The sequence below is a fragment of the Eurosta solidaginis genome, chromosome 1 (genome assembly GCF_040869045.1).
Source record: "Eurosta solidaginis isolate ZX-2024a chromosome 1, ASM4086904v1, whole genome shotgun sequence".
NCBI lineage: Eukaryota > Metazoa > Arthropoda > Insecta > Diptera > Tephritidae > Eurosta > Eurosta solidaginis.
In genome coordinates this window covers 78,650,981-78,671,031 of record NC_090319.1, presented here as the reverse complement: position 1 = coordinate 78,671,031, position 20,051 = coordinate 78,650,981, and the positions used below count along the sequence as shown (strand labels likewise).

Sequence of the window (20,051 nt, the reverse complement as noted above, 5' to 3'; positions counted from 1 at the left end):
TTATTTAGCTCCCTACGTTACGGAGTCGTGGGGAGATGGTAGGTGTGTTATTTGTAGTAAAACTTATTAGAGGGATGGTAAATAGCCCTTTTCTGCTCGGTGAAATTTTATTTAATGTTCCCTTTCGACCATCTAGACATTTTCAAACGCTTCATATAAGCACATGCTATGCTGACTACCTTAAATACGCAATGATTTGGGTGTGTGGCTTGGAATAACGTCCTTTCCAACGTCCCACACATCGCAGCCTCACTTGTTACGTGTCAAATATACATCAGCTGCTCGAAATCACATCCATTCCGATAGCACTAATAATCAATTCCCGTTGCTCGGCATCACAGTCCATCACGACAACTAATTTAATAATGTATATACATATTTTATAATATAATTTCGTTGTTTGTGATTAATTGTTAAATTTGTAGACTAATAAATAAATAAATAAATGTCAATCACCGTGCGCCAGAATATGGGTGTTAATTAAACATCTTTAAAATGTTTGGCGGTATAAAAAGTACTGATTTCAAAACGAGTGTGAGCGTCTACTTTTCCTACTTTCAAAGTGGATTGAATATCATCTTGTGCATGTGTATGATATTATTACTGACGCTTGGCATGGATCCGCTTTATAGACAAACTTATATGTATGTATATTCACTTTAATCTATGTATGTATATGTATGTATTTATGTGATTCTATTTTTTCCATTATTTTGTTGTTTTTTTTATAGATTAATGTTATTCTAACGAAACTGATACTATTTAGTCAAAGCCAATGGCCGACACTTCCCCCACCCTGCAAACATTTATCGCTTGTTAATATATGCACGTACACTCCGAATATATGTATGTGTATATATCTTAATCCGGACGATAAATCGGCGTTTTCGGTATAAATTCAATTCTTATTACATACTCCATCATCGAATTGGAATCACATTGTTGCTTATGTAGTCGCCAATGTAGGCCGAGTTTATGATATAAATGGCTATTTTCCCATTCAAGTAGCTTATCAAGTGTTATTTGAGTCTAACGTTCCGTTTCGGGAAATAAAATATTGAAAAAGAAAGAAAATCTTATTATAATTTGGTTTACTAAAATATGACATTTAAAACTTTACCCGCTTACTCAGGCATACAACCGGCCACAGAGAGCATCCCAGCGTGCAACAACAACAGACGCAACCGCAGAAAAGCCACTTTGCGTTGACTGGTAGTGTTTTCTTTAAAATACCGTTAATACGTCCCATTGTTGCTTTGAATTCCTCGGGTGCCACGCGCGACACCAGACCCGGAGGAAATTCTGTATTGAAACGATTGCTTAGACCAAATCTGCAAATACAAAATATATGTTTACAACTTTAAAAATAACTGCTTGAAAGCAAAAGAAATATTTAATGGCGTTTTCTTTTCTGAAAATAATGGCACTCAGTGGTCCCTTGTCCTTTGTCCCTATGACAAAATATTTTCCACTGAATAAGAAAATGGGGATTGTTACCTACAAAGAATCCAGCTGGGTGCCCTAGTTTAAAAGTTGAAGAGTTTAAGAGTGCAACATAAGGGTTACATTTTCTCTAGAAAATAAAACGGTATAAAATATTTAATTAATTGGTTGTACCTATGTATATATACCCTGCCAGTATTATTTATCGACCAAGTCGCTAGTTCAATACGACATTTCTACCAAAACTATCGCCGGATATATCACAATTGTTTCCAATTCCACAAAGGTTTTGGTGAGTTTTATCGATGTTGATGGTCCTTTGCCGGATATTGATCCGGTACGTTCCGGTAACAAGCACCATTAAGGTACAATCCCGACCATATCGCGAACGAGTTAATGTGACCAAATTTAACGTTTTAAGTCATCCCACCCTCACCTCCTAGTTCCATGAGGAATTTGGGGTCGCCAGAGGAAGGTGAGATTGGCAATTGGGTTGGAGAAGCTATAAACTGCAGTGGCTGCTCCTTGAAAGGATTGCGCTACGCAACCTCTTGAGTCATTTGGGTATTTTAGTCGCCTCTTACAACAGCCATACCTGCAGCGGGTATATTATAACTTTCTTAGCCCGGGGGTGGCTCCTATCAACTTTCGTGAAGTATTGTTCCCACGTAAACGTAACTCCTTTACGATACCAAAGTGACACTGCATTTGGAACTATTTCGATAGAATCGGTGGTTGTTAGGTCGATGAAATGATAATTGTTGAGTAAAATACTTTTTTCGTATAGGGAAACTAATTCGATAGAAGACTTGTATTATTCTTCTATTCTAAGGATTCAAACGGTTGATAAGCGCAATACAAAGCTTTTTAGCTCAAAGCTTCCGCAACCCAATTGTCAACCTCACATACGCGAGGGGAATCATGTTACAAATATGAATGTATCATCCACATATTTAGCAGGCGAGGCTCTGGTGACCTCAAGTTCCTCATAGAACTAAGGAGTGGGGAGGACGGGATGGCCTAGAAGTTATAATGTGATCATATTCGTTCCCGAGAAAGTCCGGCTAGTACCTCAATAGTGCTTGCTACCGGAATGTACCGGATATATATCCGGCAAAGGACCATCAACATCGATAACACTCCCCAAGACCTTCGGGAAGTGTCTTCATCGTTAATACAACAAATAGCAGTTAATCTTGTGAAAGATTTAATTCTGCATTAGGAATTCATATTTTAGTTGTTGTTGTTGTTGTTGTACCGATTAGGTTACTCCCCGAAGGCTTTGGGGAGTGTTATCGATGTGATGGTCCTTTGTCGGATACAGATCCGTTACGCTCCGGTAACACAGCTCCATTAAGGTGCTGGCCCGACCATCTCGGGAACGATTTATATGGCCACATTGAACCTTCAGGCCATCCCTCCCTCCCCAACCCCAAGTTCCATGAGGAGCTTGGGGTCGCCAGAGCCTCGTCTGTTAGTGAAACGGGATTCGCCACTCGAAGGTGAAGTTGACAATTGGGTTGGAGAAGCTATATCTTGCGCTACACAACCCCTTGTGGCAGTTCCGGAACGATTTTCCGTCTATCTACCCTATCGGAAAATCAACAAGACAAAATAATTCAGCGGCGTTCCCCATTGCAGGAGATTGCAAGTGCGATGTCAATGGCGTAATATGCATGGAGCAGCCATTGCGTTGTACATCCTTTCCTTTCACGCAACCCTTTTTTCCATAAAGATCTAATGTGTTGTTGTTGTTGTAGCGATAAGGTTTCTCCCCGAAGGCTTTGGGGAGTGTTATCGGTGTGATGGTCCTTTGTCGGTTACAGATCCGGTACGCTCCGGTAACACAGCACCATTAAGGTGCTAGCCCGCTCATCTCGGGAACGATTTATATGGCCACATCAAACCTTCAGTCAATCCCTCCCTCCCCACCCCCAAGTTACATGAGGAGCTTGGCGTCGCCAGAGCCTCGTCTGTTAGTGAAACAGGATTCACCGCGGATAGGTGAGGTTGACAATTGGGTTTGGAGAAGCTATATATTGCGCTGGCAACCTGGAAGGGATGCGCTACACAGCCCCTTTGAATCTGGTATTTTAGTCGCCTCTTACGCAGGCATACCTCCTACCGCGGGTATAGTCTGACCCCCTAACCCGCTGGGGGGATAAAGAACTAATCGTCGTCAGTGCTGCTAAATATGTGTAAGACTACATTCATCTTTATAAAGGAATGGCGTTGACTCTTGAATTTCGCTTTATAACTCCTTATAGCGGTGCTAAAGCACTTTTGTACCTAGTATTTAAAAAAAAAATTATAAAAAGATATATAAAACTTACACTGTCATGTTCCCCGCACCACGTATAATAAACGGTTCGGGAACAGGTGCAACCATTTGTTCCTCATAAGGCTCCTCGGGCTGTTCTTCCTCATAAATTGCATCGAAGTCTGCCATTGACAGGTAATTATTTCGAAGAAAAATATCTTAAGCAATAACTGAAGGATTACAGGGATAATGTAAAATATGAACTTGTGGTTGTTGATGTAACGTATAGTTGTGTATTGTGTTGAGTGATATTTAGGATATTTTGTTGTTGCGTTGTAACAGCTTTTTCGTCTTACCCGCAAAGCGAGCATTTAGTACATATATCATTTAAGCTATATAGCGAAGTGACAATGATCAGCTAAATAATTTTCAAAGTTCTGACATCTGCATTAAAATACTTTGTATATTATTATCGAATGTCTAGTTTTGCTGTTTTTACTTCGCGTTTTGTGAATTTTTCACTCCGTTTCACTTAAATCCCCAAGGACGTTGTGATGCAAACATATACTTACATATTTATGCAGAAATTGTTGTATTTTACGTGTTTATATTAAATATTTTTGTTGAGTTTTTCATCATCGAATATTATTGTAAAGACAGCCGTTGTTTGAGATTGTTCGTTACCTGCTTTCGTCTGTCCGTTATGATCTGGTTTATGCTTCCTTTATTTCAATCTTTGCTCTCAGTTGTTAACTTAAATAGAAGAACACACAACATCCTCCTGTTTAATATTTTATTTTCTCTATTGTTACAATAAAGCAGTCAAAGCTTAAAAAGGAAAAACAACTAATCAGTACCCATGGTAATAGGCATGAATAATTTTTACAGACCAGCTGTCAAAAGTAGTGATAGTACAATACGTGTACCAAGTTAGCGGTATCATCGATATTTTCCAGGCATGCTTAACGAACGAAGTGACTTCGTTCCGTTTATTAGCGTTGATTATCGTAACGAAATGATATCGTTTCGTTCGTTAAGCATGCCTGATATTTTCCATCAACATACTCGAGTATTACGGAATCAACAAAATTAAATGAAACGAGTGAAGTGTCGCATGTCGCATACTTAATAACAGGCAGAAGTCATTTCGTTTCGTTTATTAACGTTAAGATCGTCAAATTAACGAAATGATTTCGTTTCGTTTTCTGCCATATCAAAACGAAATCAAATCGTTTATGTTGATTATTAATTTCAAACTATGCTGGCAAACCTGATTGATGGCGGAGTCATTAAAGGTGAAAGCATTATCCAGGCTGATTGCAACTTTTCTCATGAATTTTGACAGTACGAACATTTCTCAGAGTATTTTTGACATTACCACCAACGAATTACACAAACAAATTACATAGAGTTTGTGTGTGTATGTGCGCTCGTTGTTGCCACCTTACGGCTTCACCATGGCTATAGCATTGCCAGCACAATTCAAACATAAAGTATCACGTTTTCGTTAACGTTTTTAACGTTAACGAAAGCTTTTCGTTTCGGTTAAAATCGAGATACAATTTATCTTGATAATTTCTTTATCGATAATATTTCGAAGTGTTTCAACGGAAACGAAGGAAATTTTTTGATAAACGATTAGCTTAACGTTAAGGTGCATCCCTGCTTAATAAGTAGTGGCTAATATTACGTAATTAACCATATCGTCGATGACGCTATAAAAGCTGCGGTTATTCCTTACTTTAGCTCAAAACTGCTAAAACGTTGGACCCAGGACCAACTCAAAACTGTTCCCGACCCATACATTGAGCTCATCTGTCAAAGACTAATTGGATGCATCAAGATAGGTCAAAACTCAGTAAGGGTATCCTCCTTCATCTCCATCGAAGTACAATAGCAATACTCCGAGTCCTAGGGTCCATTATTTTCTCAACATGAAGGAGACAGCAAAGGTTCTGGGCATTATAAAGGACTAGCCTTTACCCGCGGCCCCGTCCGCAAGGAGAAAATTAAATATATGGGATATTCACTTTAGCCTGCTTATCAAGTTATCTGTTTAAAAAGATGTTTCTGTCTAATACATTTTATTTTTCTAATTGAAAAATTATTGTGATGGTAGCGTGCTCCGCCTATCACACCGTATGCCCTGGGTTCAACTCCCGGGCAAAGCAACATCAAAATTTTAGAAATAAGTTTTTTCAATTAGAAGAAAATTTTTCTAAGCGGGGTCGCCCCTCGGCAGTGTCTGGCAAGCGCTCCGATTGTATTTCTGCCATGAAAAGCTCTCAGTGAAAACTTATCTGCCTTGCAGATGCCGTTCGGAGTCGGCATAAAACATGTAGGCCCCGTCCGGCCAATTTGTCGGGAAAAATCAAGAGGAGCACGACGCAAATTGGAAGAGAAGCTCGGCCTTAGATCTCTTCGGAGGTTATCGCGCCTTACATTTATTTTTTTTTATTTTTTTAATTGAGTAAAAAAAGGACTAAATGAGCTGATATCCTGATAGGATCCCCAAATGATCCCGAAATTATCCAGAAAAATCCACGAAATGACCCCGACGCTATCGCGGACAGATCCCGAAAACCATCTAGAAATGCCACGGAAGGGTCTCTAAAAGTTCCCGGAATAGTCCCAAAAAACCCGAAGTGACAACGACACGATTCTAGACTTATCCAGAGAACCACAAAGAAATGATGCCTGAAGGGTACCAAAATCATCCCGAAATAGTTCCGAAAAAGTTCCGAAATGACCCTGACGGGCTCCCGGACTGTTCTCAAGAACCCTCCAGAAAATATCTAGGAAGGGTCCCTAGGGGATCCGCGACGGATCGGGAAAACCATACAGAAATGATTCCGGAAGGGTCCCAAAATGATCCCGTATTAGTCCCGAAAAAGTCCTGAAATGACCCCGACGGGATCCCAGACGGATTCCGAAAACTATACAGAAATGATGCCGGAAAGGTCCTCAAATGATCCCCTAATAGTCCCGAAATGACCGAAAACCATCCAGAAACTATGCCGGAAGGGACCCCAAATGATCCCGAAAAAGTCCCGCAATTATTCCGACGGGATCCTGAACGGATACCGAAAACCATGCAGAAGTGATGCCGGAAAGGTCCTCAAATGATTACCTAATAGTCCCAAAATGACCCTGACGGCATCCCGGAAAGATCCCGAAATCCATCCAGAAATGATCTTGGGCTGGTCCCAAAATGATCCCGAAATAGTCTCGAAAAAGTCCAGAAATTACCCTGACGGGATCCCAGACGGATCCCGAATACCATACAGAAATGATGCCGGAAAATACCCCAAATGATCCCGAAATAGTCCCGAAAAAGTTCCGAAATGACCCCGAAGGGATCCCGGGCGGATCCCGAAGACCATCCAGAAATGATGCCGAAAGGCTCCCCTAATTATCCCATATTAGTCCCGAAAAAGTCCCGAAATTACCCCGACGGGATTCCTGACGGATCCCGAAAATCATCCAGAAATAATGCCGAAAGGGTCCCCAAATCATCCCGTATTAATCGAGAAAAAGTCCTGAATTGACCCCGTCGGGATCCCGGATGGATCCCGAAAACTATCCAGAAATGATGCCGGAAGGTATCCCCAAATAGTCCCGAAATGACTCTGACGGGATCCCGGACGGATCCCTAAAACCATCTAGAAATGGTGCCTGAAGGTACCTCAAATGATCCCGAAATAGTACCGAAATAACCCCGACGGGATCCCGGACGGATCCCTAAAACCATCTAGAAATGATGCCGGAAGGTACCCCAAATGATCCCGAAATAGTACCGAAATGACCCCGACGGGATACTGGACGGATCCCGAAAACCATCCAGAAATGATGCTGAAAGCGTCCCCAAATGATCCCGCATTAGTCGAGAAAAATTCCCGAAATGACCCCGACGGGATCCCGGACGGATATTCAAAACCATATAGAAATGATGCCGGAAGGTACCCCAAAGGATCCCGAAATAGTTCCGAAATTAACCTGACGGGATCCCGAACGGATCCCGTAAACCATCTAGAAATGGTGCCGAAAGGTATCTCAAATGATCCCGAAATAGTACCGAAATGACCCTGACGGGATCCCGGACGGATCCCGAAAACCATCTAGAAATGATGCCGGAAGGTACCCCAAATAATCCCTTAATAGTCCCGAAATTACCCTAATGGGATCCCGGACGGATCCCGAAAATCATCCAGAAATGATGCCGAAAGGGTTCCCAAATGATCCCGTATTAGTCGCGAAAAAGTCCCGAAATGACCCCGACGGGATCCCGGACGGATCCTGAAAACTATCCAGAAATGATGCCGAAAGGGTCCGCAAACGATCCCGTATTAGTCGCGAAAAAGTCCCGAAATGACCCCGACGGGATCCCGGACGGATCCCGAAAACCATCCAGAAATGATGCCGGAAGAGCCCCAAAATGATCCCGAAAGTCCCCAAATGACCGCGACGAGATCCCGGACGGATCCCGAAAACCATCCAGAAATGATGCCGGAAGAGCCCCCAAATGATCCCGAAAAATTCCCCAAATGACCCCGACGAGATCCAGGACGGATCCCGAAAACCATACAGAAATGATGCCGGAAGAGCCCCCAAATGATCCCGAAAAAGTCCCCGAATGACCCCGACGAGATCCCGGACGGATCCCGAAAACCATCCAGAAATGATGCCGGAAGATCCCCCAAATGATCCCGAAAAAGTCCCCAAATGACCCCGACGAGATCCCGGACGGATCCCGAAAACCATCCAGAAATGATGCCGGAAGAGCCCCCAAATGATCCCGAAAAAGTCCCCAAATGACCCCGACGATATCCCGGACGGATCCCGAAAACCATCCAGAAATAATGCCGAATGATCCCGTATTAGTCGCGAAAAAGTCCCGAAATGACCCCGACGGGATGCCGGACGAATCCCGAGGACCATCCAGAAATGATGCCTAAAGGGACCCAAAATAACCCCGAAAAAGTCCCGTAATGATCCCGGAAACCATCAAGAATTTATCTCTCGAAGGTACGCAAATGATCCCGAAAGTACCCCGACGGGATCCCGGACGGATCCCGAAAACCATCCAGAAATGATGCCGGAAGGGTCCCCAAATGATCGCGAAATAGTCCCGAAATGATTCCGGAATAGTCCCGAAAATGTCCCAAAATAACCCCGACGGGATCCCGGACGGATCCCGAAAACTATACAGAAATGATCCCGGAAGGGTCCCAAAATGATACCGAAATAGTCCTGAAAAAGTCCCGAAATTACCCCAGCGTAATCCCGGACCGATCCCGAAAACCATCCAGAAATGATCCCGGAAGGGTCTCGATATGACCCTAACGGGATTACAAATAAGGTGAAGCTAATTATAAAACCATGTTAATAAGGCAGCATGCGCATTGGAGCGAATAAAAAGTTACATATAAACATACAGGTAAAACTAATAAAAGCGTGCTGATAAAAACAATTTATGGAGGGCGGATGGCGGGAGTAGAGGAGAGGACCACTGATCGTTCCTCCAAAATTGTCTAGATCTCGATCTGTATGTACCAGATACCAAAAACTATTGATTTATGAGAAAATTTATATTGAGTTATAACAATTTATAGATTTTACACCAGAGGGGGAGATAAAGGGGGCGGGCGGAGGGTGTCACTGCTTACTTTGTAAGCCCTCGACTTATTTGACCCCTTGAGTCTGTGATATTGGTGAAGGCCAGTATACGTAAAGTTATAATGTGTAAAAATTATTAAAAAATAATTGATCGAAGGGGTCGTGGGACCCCAACCCCTCTTTCCATGTTCGAAAAAAATTTCGCTAGTAGACTACTGTCTGTGTCCCAAATTTCATTAAAATCCGTGTAGCCATTCTGGCGTGATTCAGTCGCAAAGACGAAAAAATATAATAGTTAAATTATAACTGTTCCTAGGGGGCGGAGACCACGCCCCTTTTGAAAAATATATAGCTAGTAGATCCTTCTAGACTATTGGCTATATGTGTGCAAAATTTCATCCAAATCGGTCCAGCCGTTCTTGCGTGATTGAGTCACAAAGACAAACGTCTGGACAAACATCCAAACATCTTCACATCCAAACTTTGCCATTTATAATATATATTAGATTATAAACATTGTGCAAAATTTTTGTTTATAATACTATAAGGGCCATCCCATCTTCCTTTCACACCATCCATGATTCGGCCATATAACAGAACATATATGATGGGAGCGTTATTTTTGTTCCTCCTTGCCTACTCAACTCGAAGCAGTAGTTAAAAGCAGGGATGCACCTTAACGTTAAGCTAATCGTTTATCAAAAAATTTCCTTCGTTTCCGTTGAAACACTTCGAAATATTATCGATAAAGAAATTATCAAGATAAATTGTATCTCGTTTTTAACCGAAACGAAAAGCTTTCGTTAACGTTAAAAACGTTAACGAAAACGTGATACTTTATGTTTGAATTGTGCTGGCAATGCTATAGCCATGGTGAAGCCGTAAGGTGGCAACAACGAGCGCACATACACACACAAACTCTATGTAATTTGTTTGTGTAATTCGTTGGTGGTAATGTCAAAAATACTCTGAGAAATGTTCGTACTGTCAAAATTCATGAGAAAAGTTGCAATCAGCTTGGATAATGCTTTCACCTTTAATGACTCCGCCATCAATCAGCTTTGCCAGCATAGTTTGAAATTAATAATCAACATAAACGATTTGATTTCGTTTTGATATGGCAGAAAACGAAACGAAATCATTTCGTTAATTTGACGATCTTAACGTTAATAAACGAAACGAAATGACTTCGTTTCGTTTATTAACGTTGATTATCGTAACGAAATGATATCGTTTCGTTGGTTAAGCATGCCTGGTTAAAAGTGTGATTGCCCGTTGTATTTTTTTATTGCTGACTTCTTGATAGACGAAGACATTCAGCCTCAAATTTATATTCGTCAGCAGTGTCTTTGATGACAGCAAATATAAAAAAATATAAAATAAATTTAAACGTCAATATCGATATCATCATACTCCAGCAATTGGATGCACTAATAATAAATTCTACCACAGCAATTAAGATCTACTCATAGAATTATCTTCTCCAGTATCAGGGTAAAGAATATGCACAATAGGTATTTTTCCCCATCGGGTTAGGGGGTCAGAATATACCCGCTACCTACCGCGGGTCGTAAGAGGCGCCTAAAATACAAGATTTAAGGGGCTGTGTTGCGCAACCCTTCCAGGTTGCCATCGAAATATATACATAGCTTCTTCAAACCCAATTGTCACTCTCACCTATCCGCGGCGAATCCTGTTTCACTAACAGGCGAGGCTCTGGCGACCCGAAGCTCCACATGGGTGGGGAGGGAGGGATGGCCTGAAGGTTTAATGTGGCCATATAAATCGTTCCCGAGATGGTCGGGCTAGCACCTTAATAGTGCTGGGTTACCGGAGCGCACCGGATCTGTCTCCGGCAAAGGACCATCACATCGATAACACTTCCCAAAGCCTTCGGGGAGTAACCTTACCACTACAACAACAACAATAGGTATTTTTGTTTAGAATTGTTCGGACGTGATTGTCCAACGTCATTTGGCAAAGCGTTATAAGCTTTGTAGGAGACTCAAGCGGTGCAGCACGCAAATCAATAGTTGATTTGATGTCGTTAGAGAGATGGTGAGTGGAATTGTAGTGAATTGTAATGTGGAACCAACGCCTCTAACACCCCTTTCCTTATGGTCCACCCCTGTTGAAACGGCAAGTTTCCTTGGACTCCTGTTAGAGGATATTGATGACAATTTGTGATCGGTCGCGGCTATTAGGTGGGGCGAGCTTTGCTACAACAACAACAACAACAGATGGTGAGTGTCGACTCTCTTATCCTAAGTTTTCCCCGTAAATCCGGGCGTGGTAGAAGAAACATGAAGCAAAAAAGGCGCGAGATATGGTCGATGACGGAAAATTTCAATATCTACCAACGATAACAAACGACGCTTCTTGACATCAGTATTAATAATCCGAAGGCGGAAAATAAAAATTTTAACTCGTTCAAAAGATAATAACTTAAAACCGAAAAATTACTCACGGGTTCCTCTGAAATCGGAGGTGGTATCCATAGTATTTTTGCGCAGAACTCCTTTCTGCGTAGGCGGCCTTCGGCCGCGCTTATAAAAAATTACCCTGGGTCGGTCGAACACCGGTTTGGAGACTAAAACTATATCCACGCAAAACACTTATGTTCACAATTTTTTTTGTGCGTACACATTACAACAACCACATGAAAATCGCCAACTTCAACTGCAAATATCTCCGGCGTTTTTTGACACCTCACTCGATATTTTTGGTAGCGTATTAGCAGTCGACCTCTCAACTAGACTTTTACCCGGCTGGGTTATAAATACGGACTTCCCACTACTATCCAAATACTTGGTTACTTGTATTTATAAAAATATCACCATTTCTGGAATACATATTGGGGTTAGGGTCCATTGAATTGTGACCAAACCTGACGGTAAGTATGAGTATATCCGTTTCTTTGAGTATCTTAAACGAGTATTGTTATCGATTAATATATGTTCAGCATGTTCTACCACTAGTTAAAATTTTGACAACTGAAAACATTGAAAGGAACTTTGATAAAAGACAGCAAAACCAAAAGAAATGTTACGAAAATCCGCACAAAACGAAGTGTAAAACTATTGTGAACCACATGTAATTTTGCTTGCGTATAGGTATGTATAATATACATTGTATATTATGCGTTTGCTTCCCATGGTCTGAAATATTCTCTACTTTCGTTTTTCACTTCATTAAAAATATAGATTACATTCAAAACCGATTTAGTTACAAAAATGTATCTAAGCAAAAAAAATTATTACACATGATATATTTGCATTAATTTGCCACATCAAGCATTTCGCAATGTGCGCCGAGCACTTTTGTTTTGCTTATTTACTCTTTAGTTTTACCACATCACTAAAAAACACTGAACAAGCTTTTTCACAGTTTGATTAATTATTTAGTTTTCACTATCATCTAACTTTTATTTATCTAAGGTAAAGCATTTCTTAGCTGCTTTAAAACACATCTGTAGCAATGATAAATGTTGATCATTTTCGTTTTATAATAAATTTTAAGTGCTACCATACTCATGAAAATATATTTCGGTAGGTCCCAATAGCGCAATCATTGTGAATTCACAATTAGTGCAATCATCGTACAATTAGAGTTCCCTCGTGTTCCAATGGTACATGAACCATGTACGGATAGAGATTTAACATGCAAATGCAACAACAATGTGATCCATATACGTATCTGGTTCATGTACCATTGGAACCCGAGGTTCGACTCGATTCCATAACCACCCTACAAGACAGGTACCCGTTACCTAATCGATTACTTAATCGTTACCAATAACTTGGTCACCAATTATCGTCTTAATGACTTTTACATTGCTGTCGTGAAAAAGGTAACGCTCTCTCAAAATAGTGTACGTGTGACTCGCTTTCTCGCTCTTACCTGTTGTGTTTTCGACATTCCTTCTCGCTCGATGTTATTTACATTTTTAAGTTACTTCATCAGTTATGTTTTCGTTATCGCTAACCAAAACATATGCAACAACAACAACACGGCTAACTGGCCTATCGGTTACCCGTATCGGTTACCTTCTGTCAAATCGTTTTTTCCATGAATGAAACGCGTCCTTTATGTTCAGATAATATTTAATTATAAATAATTCGGGTAATAGTCTAGTTGAGGGGTCGACTGCTAATACGCTACCAAAAATATCGAGAGAGGTGTCAAACGACGCGTCTTGACATCAGTATTAATAATCCGAAGGCGGAAAATAAAAATTTTAACGCGTTCAAAAGATATTAACGAAAAACCGAAAAAGACCCGCGGGTACCTCCGAAACCGGGGGTCGGATCCATAGTATTTTTGCGCAGAACACCTTTCTGCATTGGCGGCCTTCGGCCGCGCTTATAAAAAATAACCCTGGGCTACGCCATGCCAAGTCCGGGTGTGTGGTATAACCGTGGCTACCGCCACGGTGATGCACAATTTTTTTTGGGGGTACGAACACAACAACAACCACATGGAAATCGCCAACTTCAAATGCAAATATCTCCGCACAGAGATAAAATACGCGTCGTTTGACACCTCTCTCGATATTTTTGGTAGCGTATTAGCAGTCGACCCTCAACTAGACTATTACCATAATTCGTATATACAATGTTTTTGTACAATTTAAATTATTCCCTTATTACTCTAGTGTACTTTACATATGTGTATATTGATATGTACAAGCTAATTAAGTACAATAACGTCTATTAATAGATGTGCCCTGTGCCTCTGATACTTTCGAAGCTCAGTGATGACGCCCAATTTTTCCTGCGCTGGTGGTGTTGTTCAACATCAGTTTGCAGAGCCATATGAGTTTTGTAGGGATAATACCGGAAGCCCCAATTCGTGCTATCAAAGTCGATTTATAGGTGATATTGATCCTTTGGTCTTGACCCTTTCCCATAGTATGCTTGTTAGCGCCTTATCTGTGGTACTAAAAAGGCGGGGGGATAGTTGTCGCAGTTTTCTTATAATTTGAGCAAATTTATGTTCTTCCTTCAGCTACAGCTGGAATATTTGGAATATTGCTATGCGCACATCGTCAAAATCAAATTACCTAGAATGAGAAAGAAAATAATATCAGTAAGGATAGATTAAAATTTTTAGTATAATTAACCCGAAAAGTGTTCTATAAATAGGGCTCCACAATTAGCTCTTTTCTGAGAGGCCAAAGGCACAAGAGACTCAAGGAGATTTCAGATAACTAGAATCAGGGGTACCCGAAGATACTTCGCTGTTGCATTCATAGAGAACACAACATTATAACAAGGGATAATTGATTGATGTTACGAAGGAAATTAGACGTGCTACAAAAACAAACAAATGCAGATGACTGTTTAATTCAAAAACAACAACAACAACTGTTTAATTCATTATCCGAAGTTCTTGTATGGACGTGCAGTATGAAAAGTGCAAAGTACTGCTAAAACTGATTTCCCCGAGTAACACGGGAACTATTGATATGACTACATTAAACCTTCTAGGGATTAAATATTAATAATGCCGGCAATGCGAAAGTCTGCTAAAGTGTACCATTCTCCATGGAATGCTCGATATATAACTTTCCACGTTTTGAAACAGTGATGAAAAGAGCAAAATTTACTAAAATTTTAACTGGCTGTGGGTAGTAAGGTGTTGATGTCCTCTCTTAACGCAATGTAATGACAACTGCGATGCAGGGAAGATGACAAAAATCTTGCAAATCTACTGATAATAATTAATTTTTCCTCCCCTTCCATGCAGTTCTATGCATACATACATATGTGTTTTTCTCCCAAACGCTAATTAAAAAAATTAATTGCTTTTCACATGAACTTCGAACTCTGTCGTATTTGCATTCTTCAGTTGATTATCAACAAAAGCATGACAAATTATCACTAAAAAATTCATACATGTTCCTTATATATTTAATATGGTAGCCAATTTACTTACCCTTTCTGGTGCGATGATTCCTGGACAATCGGGCCTCACTAGACGCGATTTTTTTTGCCTTAAGAGAGCGTGCTTAACGCGAGCCATATCATGTTATGGCACACCTTTGGTGATTCAAAAAATCAAAGACATTTCTGCTTCTAATGCTTCTAGGATAGCAGCAGCAGCTCCCGGTGGCGCCACATAAATACCAGTTGCATGCCGATCAGTTGCCTTTTTTGCTCCGGCTACCTATTCAATTTTAATTCACATTACATTATCTACTATTGCAATTTTAATCACTACAAATCAATATAAATTACCGAAGCAAATACTGGCAAACCAAGATGCGTAGTTCCACTCTTTTTAGGGAAATGAAACCTTGTAGGCCATCCCGTCGATTCTATACAACTTAATATGGTAACGATTTAAAAGACGGTGCACCACCTAATTTTTATCAAAAGTTATCAAACGTGGAATCAGAAGACGCGCCTCGAGCTCCGTTTTTATTATTATTTGATATTTTTAAATTGGTGGTGTACCGTCTTGTAAAACGTTACCCTTAATATTATTTTGGGCGAAGGCCGCCAACGCAAAAAGATGGTCTCTGCAGCAAAATTTTTAATTTCCCTCACATGTCACAACTAAAATTAACTTAATGTTATTTTGGGCGAAGGCCGCCAACGCAAAAAGGTGTTCTCTGCAACAAAATTTTTAATTTCCGTCACATGTCACAACTAAAAGTACAAGATATTTTTCGTTGTAAGCAAATATATTAGGGGGACTCATGAAAGCATATAAACTTATAAGGTGTAAAATTATATCCATTTACACACGCGGTTATATGAACGCACCTAGCAATACTCTTGATAAACTTGATTATTTATCAGCTGTATTATTGCCAAACAAAATGTTTTTGATTGTTATACAGATTAAAAAATACCAAGATTAAGTGAAAAATCAAAACTAAAACGCCTTTACTTGCTGATGTTGGAGATCTCTGATGAAAATGCCTGCTGTAATGTCTGCAAGGTTGCATTCCTTCGAGTTTATCGCGTTTACACAATGAAATGTGCGCGTAAGTTTATACAAATTGTGTAAATGATTTTTCATACAAAATTTGACAGCTCGTTTACGCACTAGATAAATTTATACGTTTACACACTTTATAAGGCATTTATACGGTTACATGAGTCCCCCTATTTTTTTTACGTTTCAATGTTTTCCGGAATAATTAATGAACTGTCATTTCGATCATAGTGTACCTATACAAGTGTGTTCACTAAGCGATAAACGTCAAAACTACAAACAGCCTCGCTCACCTGATGGAAATCTCAGGTCTAGAGTCGCATTTTTGGTCTCAACGACAACATTTTTGACTACCAATCGTATCGACTTTTTCAATTTTTCAATCATTCGGCGCACTCGGTAATGGTATCCATTTTGAATTCACTGTCATTCAGAATCCAGCGAGTGCCTGTCAGAATGCTTGACAGATAAGTCAACACACTTGCACTTGTACACTATGATTTCGATGACAGCATGAAACGTCGATGTGTTAGTGGAGAGCGAAAAAAGCTTTGAATGTGTGGGTGAACTGGTTACCTCCGTCTTGTAGGGCAGTGTTAAGGCTCCATTACTGATACTTAGCATAGGCTTGACTTGGCTTGCGAACTGTCACTTACAGTTCTGTTAAATTAACATTGCATGTTTCTGATTACTCAAAACTTAACTTGACTTAGAAGTCTGTTGAATTTTGATTTTCTATGTAAGTTCTAAGTGACGTTTACATTTTGAGATGCCATTTGTTTGTTTCCATTTCATTTTGACATTTTGTCATACAAATTGACATTTATTTAAAAATAAATTTCAACGCTGATTATGATGCCAGATTTTATGCGCCAAGTGGAGTATAATCGTGGCTAAGTTGCCAAGTTTACGCCAAGTCAAGTCAAGTCTACGCTAAGTATCAGTAATGGGGGCTTTACTATCCTACCAGATTGCGCATTCACGAGTTCAAAATGGTTTCGCTCTGTGCATCAACATATGTTGACTCTCGAGCGAATAAAAAAATCACGACACGATGACGATCGAACAGAGTTGCTAAAAGTAAAATATTGCATTCAAATAACTAATAATATAATTTTACTTTGGCAACTCTGATAAAATGCAACAGCGCACTGGTTTTAAGCTGGAGACATTGGTGCTTTATCGGTAACCGTACCAGTAACCTTTAAACAGCTGATTCGACCAACCTTATGAGAATCAATGCAATCGATTATTGGTGCCGCTAAAGTCGTAACCGTATCGTAGCCAACCAATTGGGTTTTGGTTTACCGTCGTAACGATAAACAGCTGATTACGTTAGGGATACGGATACAGCGATACGACATACGGCACCAATGACTCCAGCTTTATGTATACATATTATATTAGTTTCTTTATTCACGTATGCGTATGCGTATTATATTAGTTTCTTTATCCACGCAAATGCTAAATAACATAAAAGTTGTATTGCCCCTCTTCATTTACTTTCATTTTAAATTAAATTCACTTCGATAATTCTTTCCGACACAATTCCTCTTTAGTACTTTGGCATATGATCCTCTGTGGGTGCTCCAAGGAGTACTACAGTGAAAGTACTTTGGAAAGTACTATCACGTATGTACTTCATTGAGTACTCACAAACAAAGCGAGAGTGCGATCACCTACTCCTCTCCTAGGACATCGCAATGTTAATTGGAGCACATTTTTTGTATGAATACAGATTAGATTTGGAGCAGTCCTATACTCCCAAAGGAGTATTCCTTACATTATTTATAGTGTTATGGAATCGCATTTACTATGGAAGCAGCAAGGAAGGCGGTCGGCATGATTTTGTGGTGCACAGTGGCTAGTCATTGTCGGCTGGGGCGGGTCCTTGCCAACCTTACTGTTCCTGCGCCATAAACAGAAAAAAAGTTCCTATCATGCCTATCAAAACTAGCTGTCAAAAAGCGCAGAGACCGACTCAAAACGCTTGAAATTCAAAATAAAACAACATCCGGCCGAACCGGATGTCACGGACAGACCGTTGTCATTCAAAATCTAAATTCAAAAAAAATTCAAAAAAAACTGACGCAAAAAAAAAAATAACCGAACCGGACATGACCGGTTACTACTCTGAAATCAAAATTAAAAAAAAACTGCTGAAAATAAAATAAAAGAACCAAAAGGAAAATAAACAAAAAGGGCCGAATATATATAGGGGCGCCGCGGGTGGTGTTGCGACGCCCGGGGCTATGCCCACCCTCATAATCCATGGCCACCGTCGCACCTAAAATTCCGGTGGCCCCTTACCTGATCACCCTACGTGCCTTCTAAATCAATAATGATGCCAGCATTCCCATATTGTTGACAAATTTATTCAATATTCATTATTACTAACATAGCTTTCTTTTTCTGTTCTTACTGCAAGGTTTTTGAATATGTTTAAGCTTATAAATAATTTTATTAAAAAAAATATAGCAATCGAAAATGCGTGCCTAATTGAAGAGGAACTCTATTCCTTTTTGTAAGTTTTTAGAAAAATTTATTGTGAGCCGCGTTTTGCGACGCTCCATTGAAAGTAATAATAATTGGTTTGTTTTATAATCTACTATACTATATGTGTAATAAAAAAAAATCTTTTTTTTTTTTTGTAGAAATTTGGTTAAATGCCCTTTTCTCCTTTCTTTTCACAAATCTATCTTAGGGCTGTACAGTTTGGATACAACTTCTGATAATTGGGGCCCCCTTACAAAATTAATAGGTTGTTGTATTAGATTTACTTTGAGTTTAACAGAACATCAATTTGGTATTACACATAGTATAATGACACTAATATGTACTATGCACTAGGAAATTTATTATAAACGCAACTAGGACTAAACTTGGGGTAAATCCTAACCCTCAAAAAATATTGTTTCACAAGCTCAAGTAAAACGTAAGCTTTTAGATTCATGGAAAAATTACCGAAGTCATTCACCTGTTCAGGTAAAACATGAATCCTTTAAACTTGTAGTACAATTAATGAAATTGTTTTACTTGTTCAGTTGAAACGTTAACTATTTTACATGTAACAGTCAGGGTTGGTATTGTTTCGGGCTTAGTTGAACTCAGTCAACAAAAAATGTATACAAAAGAAGTTTTTGTTTTGATAATGCAAGCTAATCCGCATTACTTGTTATTTGCGTCTCTTAATATAGATTTAATGCATTTTAGCTGATAATGCAACTGAACTTGAATTACCAATAAAACTTTATTCCTTACCGAAACAATATCAACACTTTTGCTCATTCCAAAATCATATTCGCAACGATTGCATCAATTAAAAAAAATGTAATGGTAAAATTCTACCGTAACGCAAAACAAATTTTAATACCTGAAACACTTTTTTTTTGTTCCATAGGCAGTATAAATTGCACACCTATGACTATTAAAATATGCTTTGTTTGTGTTGGTTAAAATTTCTTTTCAGTATGCAACAACTTGAACGTACAATAAGAATTGCTTCTTTTCCTTTTAATTTTTCATTTCCTCTGGTCATTGTGCATATTGCATTCGTATTCACATTTGCTTTGATTCTACAATAGGGTGATAGCCCTAAATTCGAGTATGGTGGTACATTAACATTACATAATGTTGCGGAGTCAAAAAAATAATTTTAAAAGATAGGGTTAAGGCTACCAATACATAACTTTAGTTCAGTAGTGGAACGAACTCACCGCTTTAACCGCTGATGTTCGTTATCGCAATTGGAATGCCCGCAGGCCTATACTCGCTGCCCTGTGATCGT

The 20,051-nt window shown here is 39.6% G+C and overlaps 1 protein-coding gene and 1 long non-coding RNA gene across 8 annotated transcripts; both read right to left on the bottom strand.

Annotated features, from left to right (window-relative positions):
• Positions 1–638: 638 nt before the first annotated feature.
• Positions 639–12,831, bottom strand: LOC137235794 (cysteine-rich hydrophobic domain-containing protein 2). Of its 6 annotated transcripts, XM_067758644.1 has the most exons (6): positions 12,580–12,831; positions 11,787–12,312; positions 4,276–4,456; positions 3,777–4,147; positions 1,121–1,331; positions 639–1,029 (listed from the first exon to the last, which is right to left on the bottom strand). In XM_067758644.1, exons 4-6 carry the CDS (start codon positions 3,890–3,892, stop codon positions 862–864), a joined length of 495 nt encoding a protein of 164 aa, XP_067614745.1. In that variant the 5' UTR covers positions 3,893–4,147; positions 4,276–4,456; positions 11,787–12,312; positions 12,580–12,831; the 3' UTR covers positions 639–861. The 6 variants fall into 6 exon arrangements, with proteins under 6 accessions (XP_067614745.1, XP_067614730.1, XP_067614737.1 ...); XM_067758629.1 differs by having other exon boundaries at positions 3,777–4,456; XM_067758636.1 differs by having other exon boundaries at positions 3,777–4,456; positions 12,670–12,822.
• Positions 12,832–13,444: 613 nt separating this feature from the next.
• On the bottom strand, positions 13,445–16,423 carry LOC137235782 (uncharacterized). 2 transcript variants are annotated; one of them, XR_010948047.1, is made up of 4 exons: positions 16,090–16,423; positions 15,559–15,972; positions 15,257–15,487; positions 13,445–14,381 (listed from the first exon to the last, which is right to left on the bottom strand). It is a non-coding gene; the product is annotated as an uncharacterized lncRNA (long non-coding RNA). The 2 variants fall into 2 exon arrangements; XR_010948046.1 differs by having other exon boundaries at positions 15,559–16,423.
• Between the last annotated feature and the right edge of the window lie 3,628 nt (positions 16,424–20,051).

Bases quoted from the DNA above. Each gene is read 5' to 3' on its own strand.
- LOC137235794 (XM_067758629.1), bottom strand. From the start codon at position 3,892: ATGGCAGACTTCGATGCAATTTATGAGGAAGAACAGCCCGAGGAGCCT. The intron at 1,332-3,776 runs GTAAGTTTTATA...TTGTATTTGCAG, and splicing joins GGTGCGGGGAACATGACAGT to ATTTGGTCTAAGCAATCGTT. The intron at 1,030-1,120 runs GTAAAGTTTTAA...ACGGAACGTTAG, and splicing joins TTGTATGCCTGAGTAAGCGG to ACTCAAATAACACTTGATAA.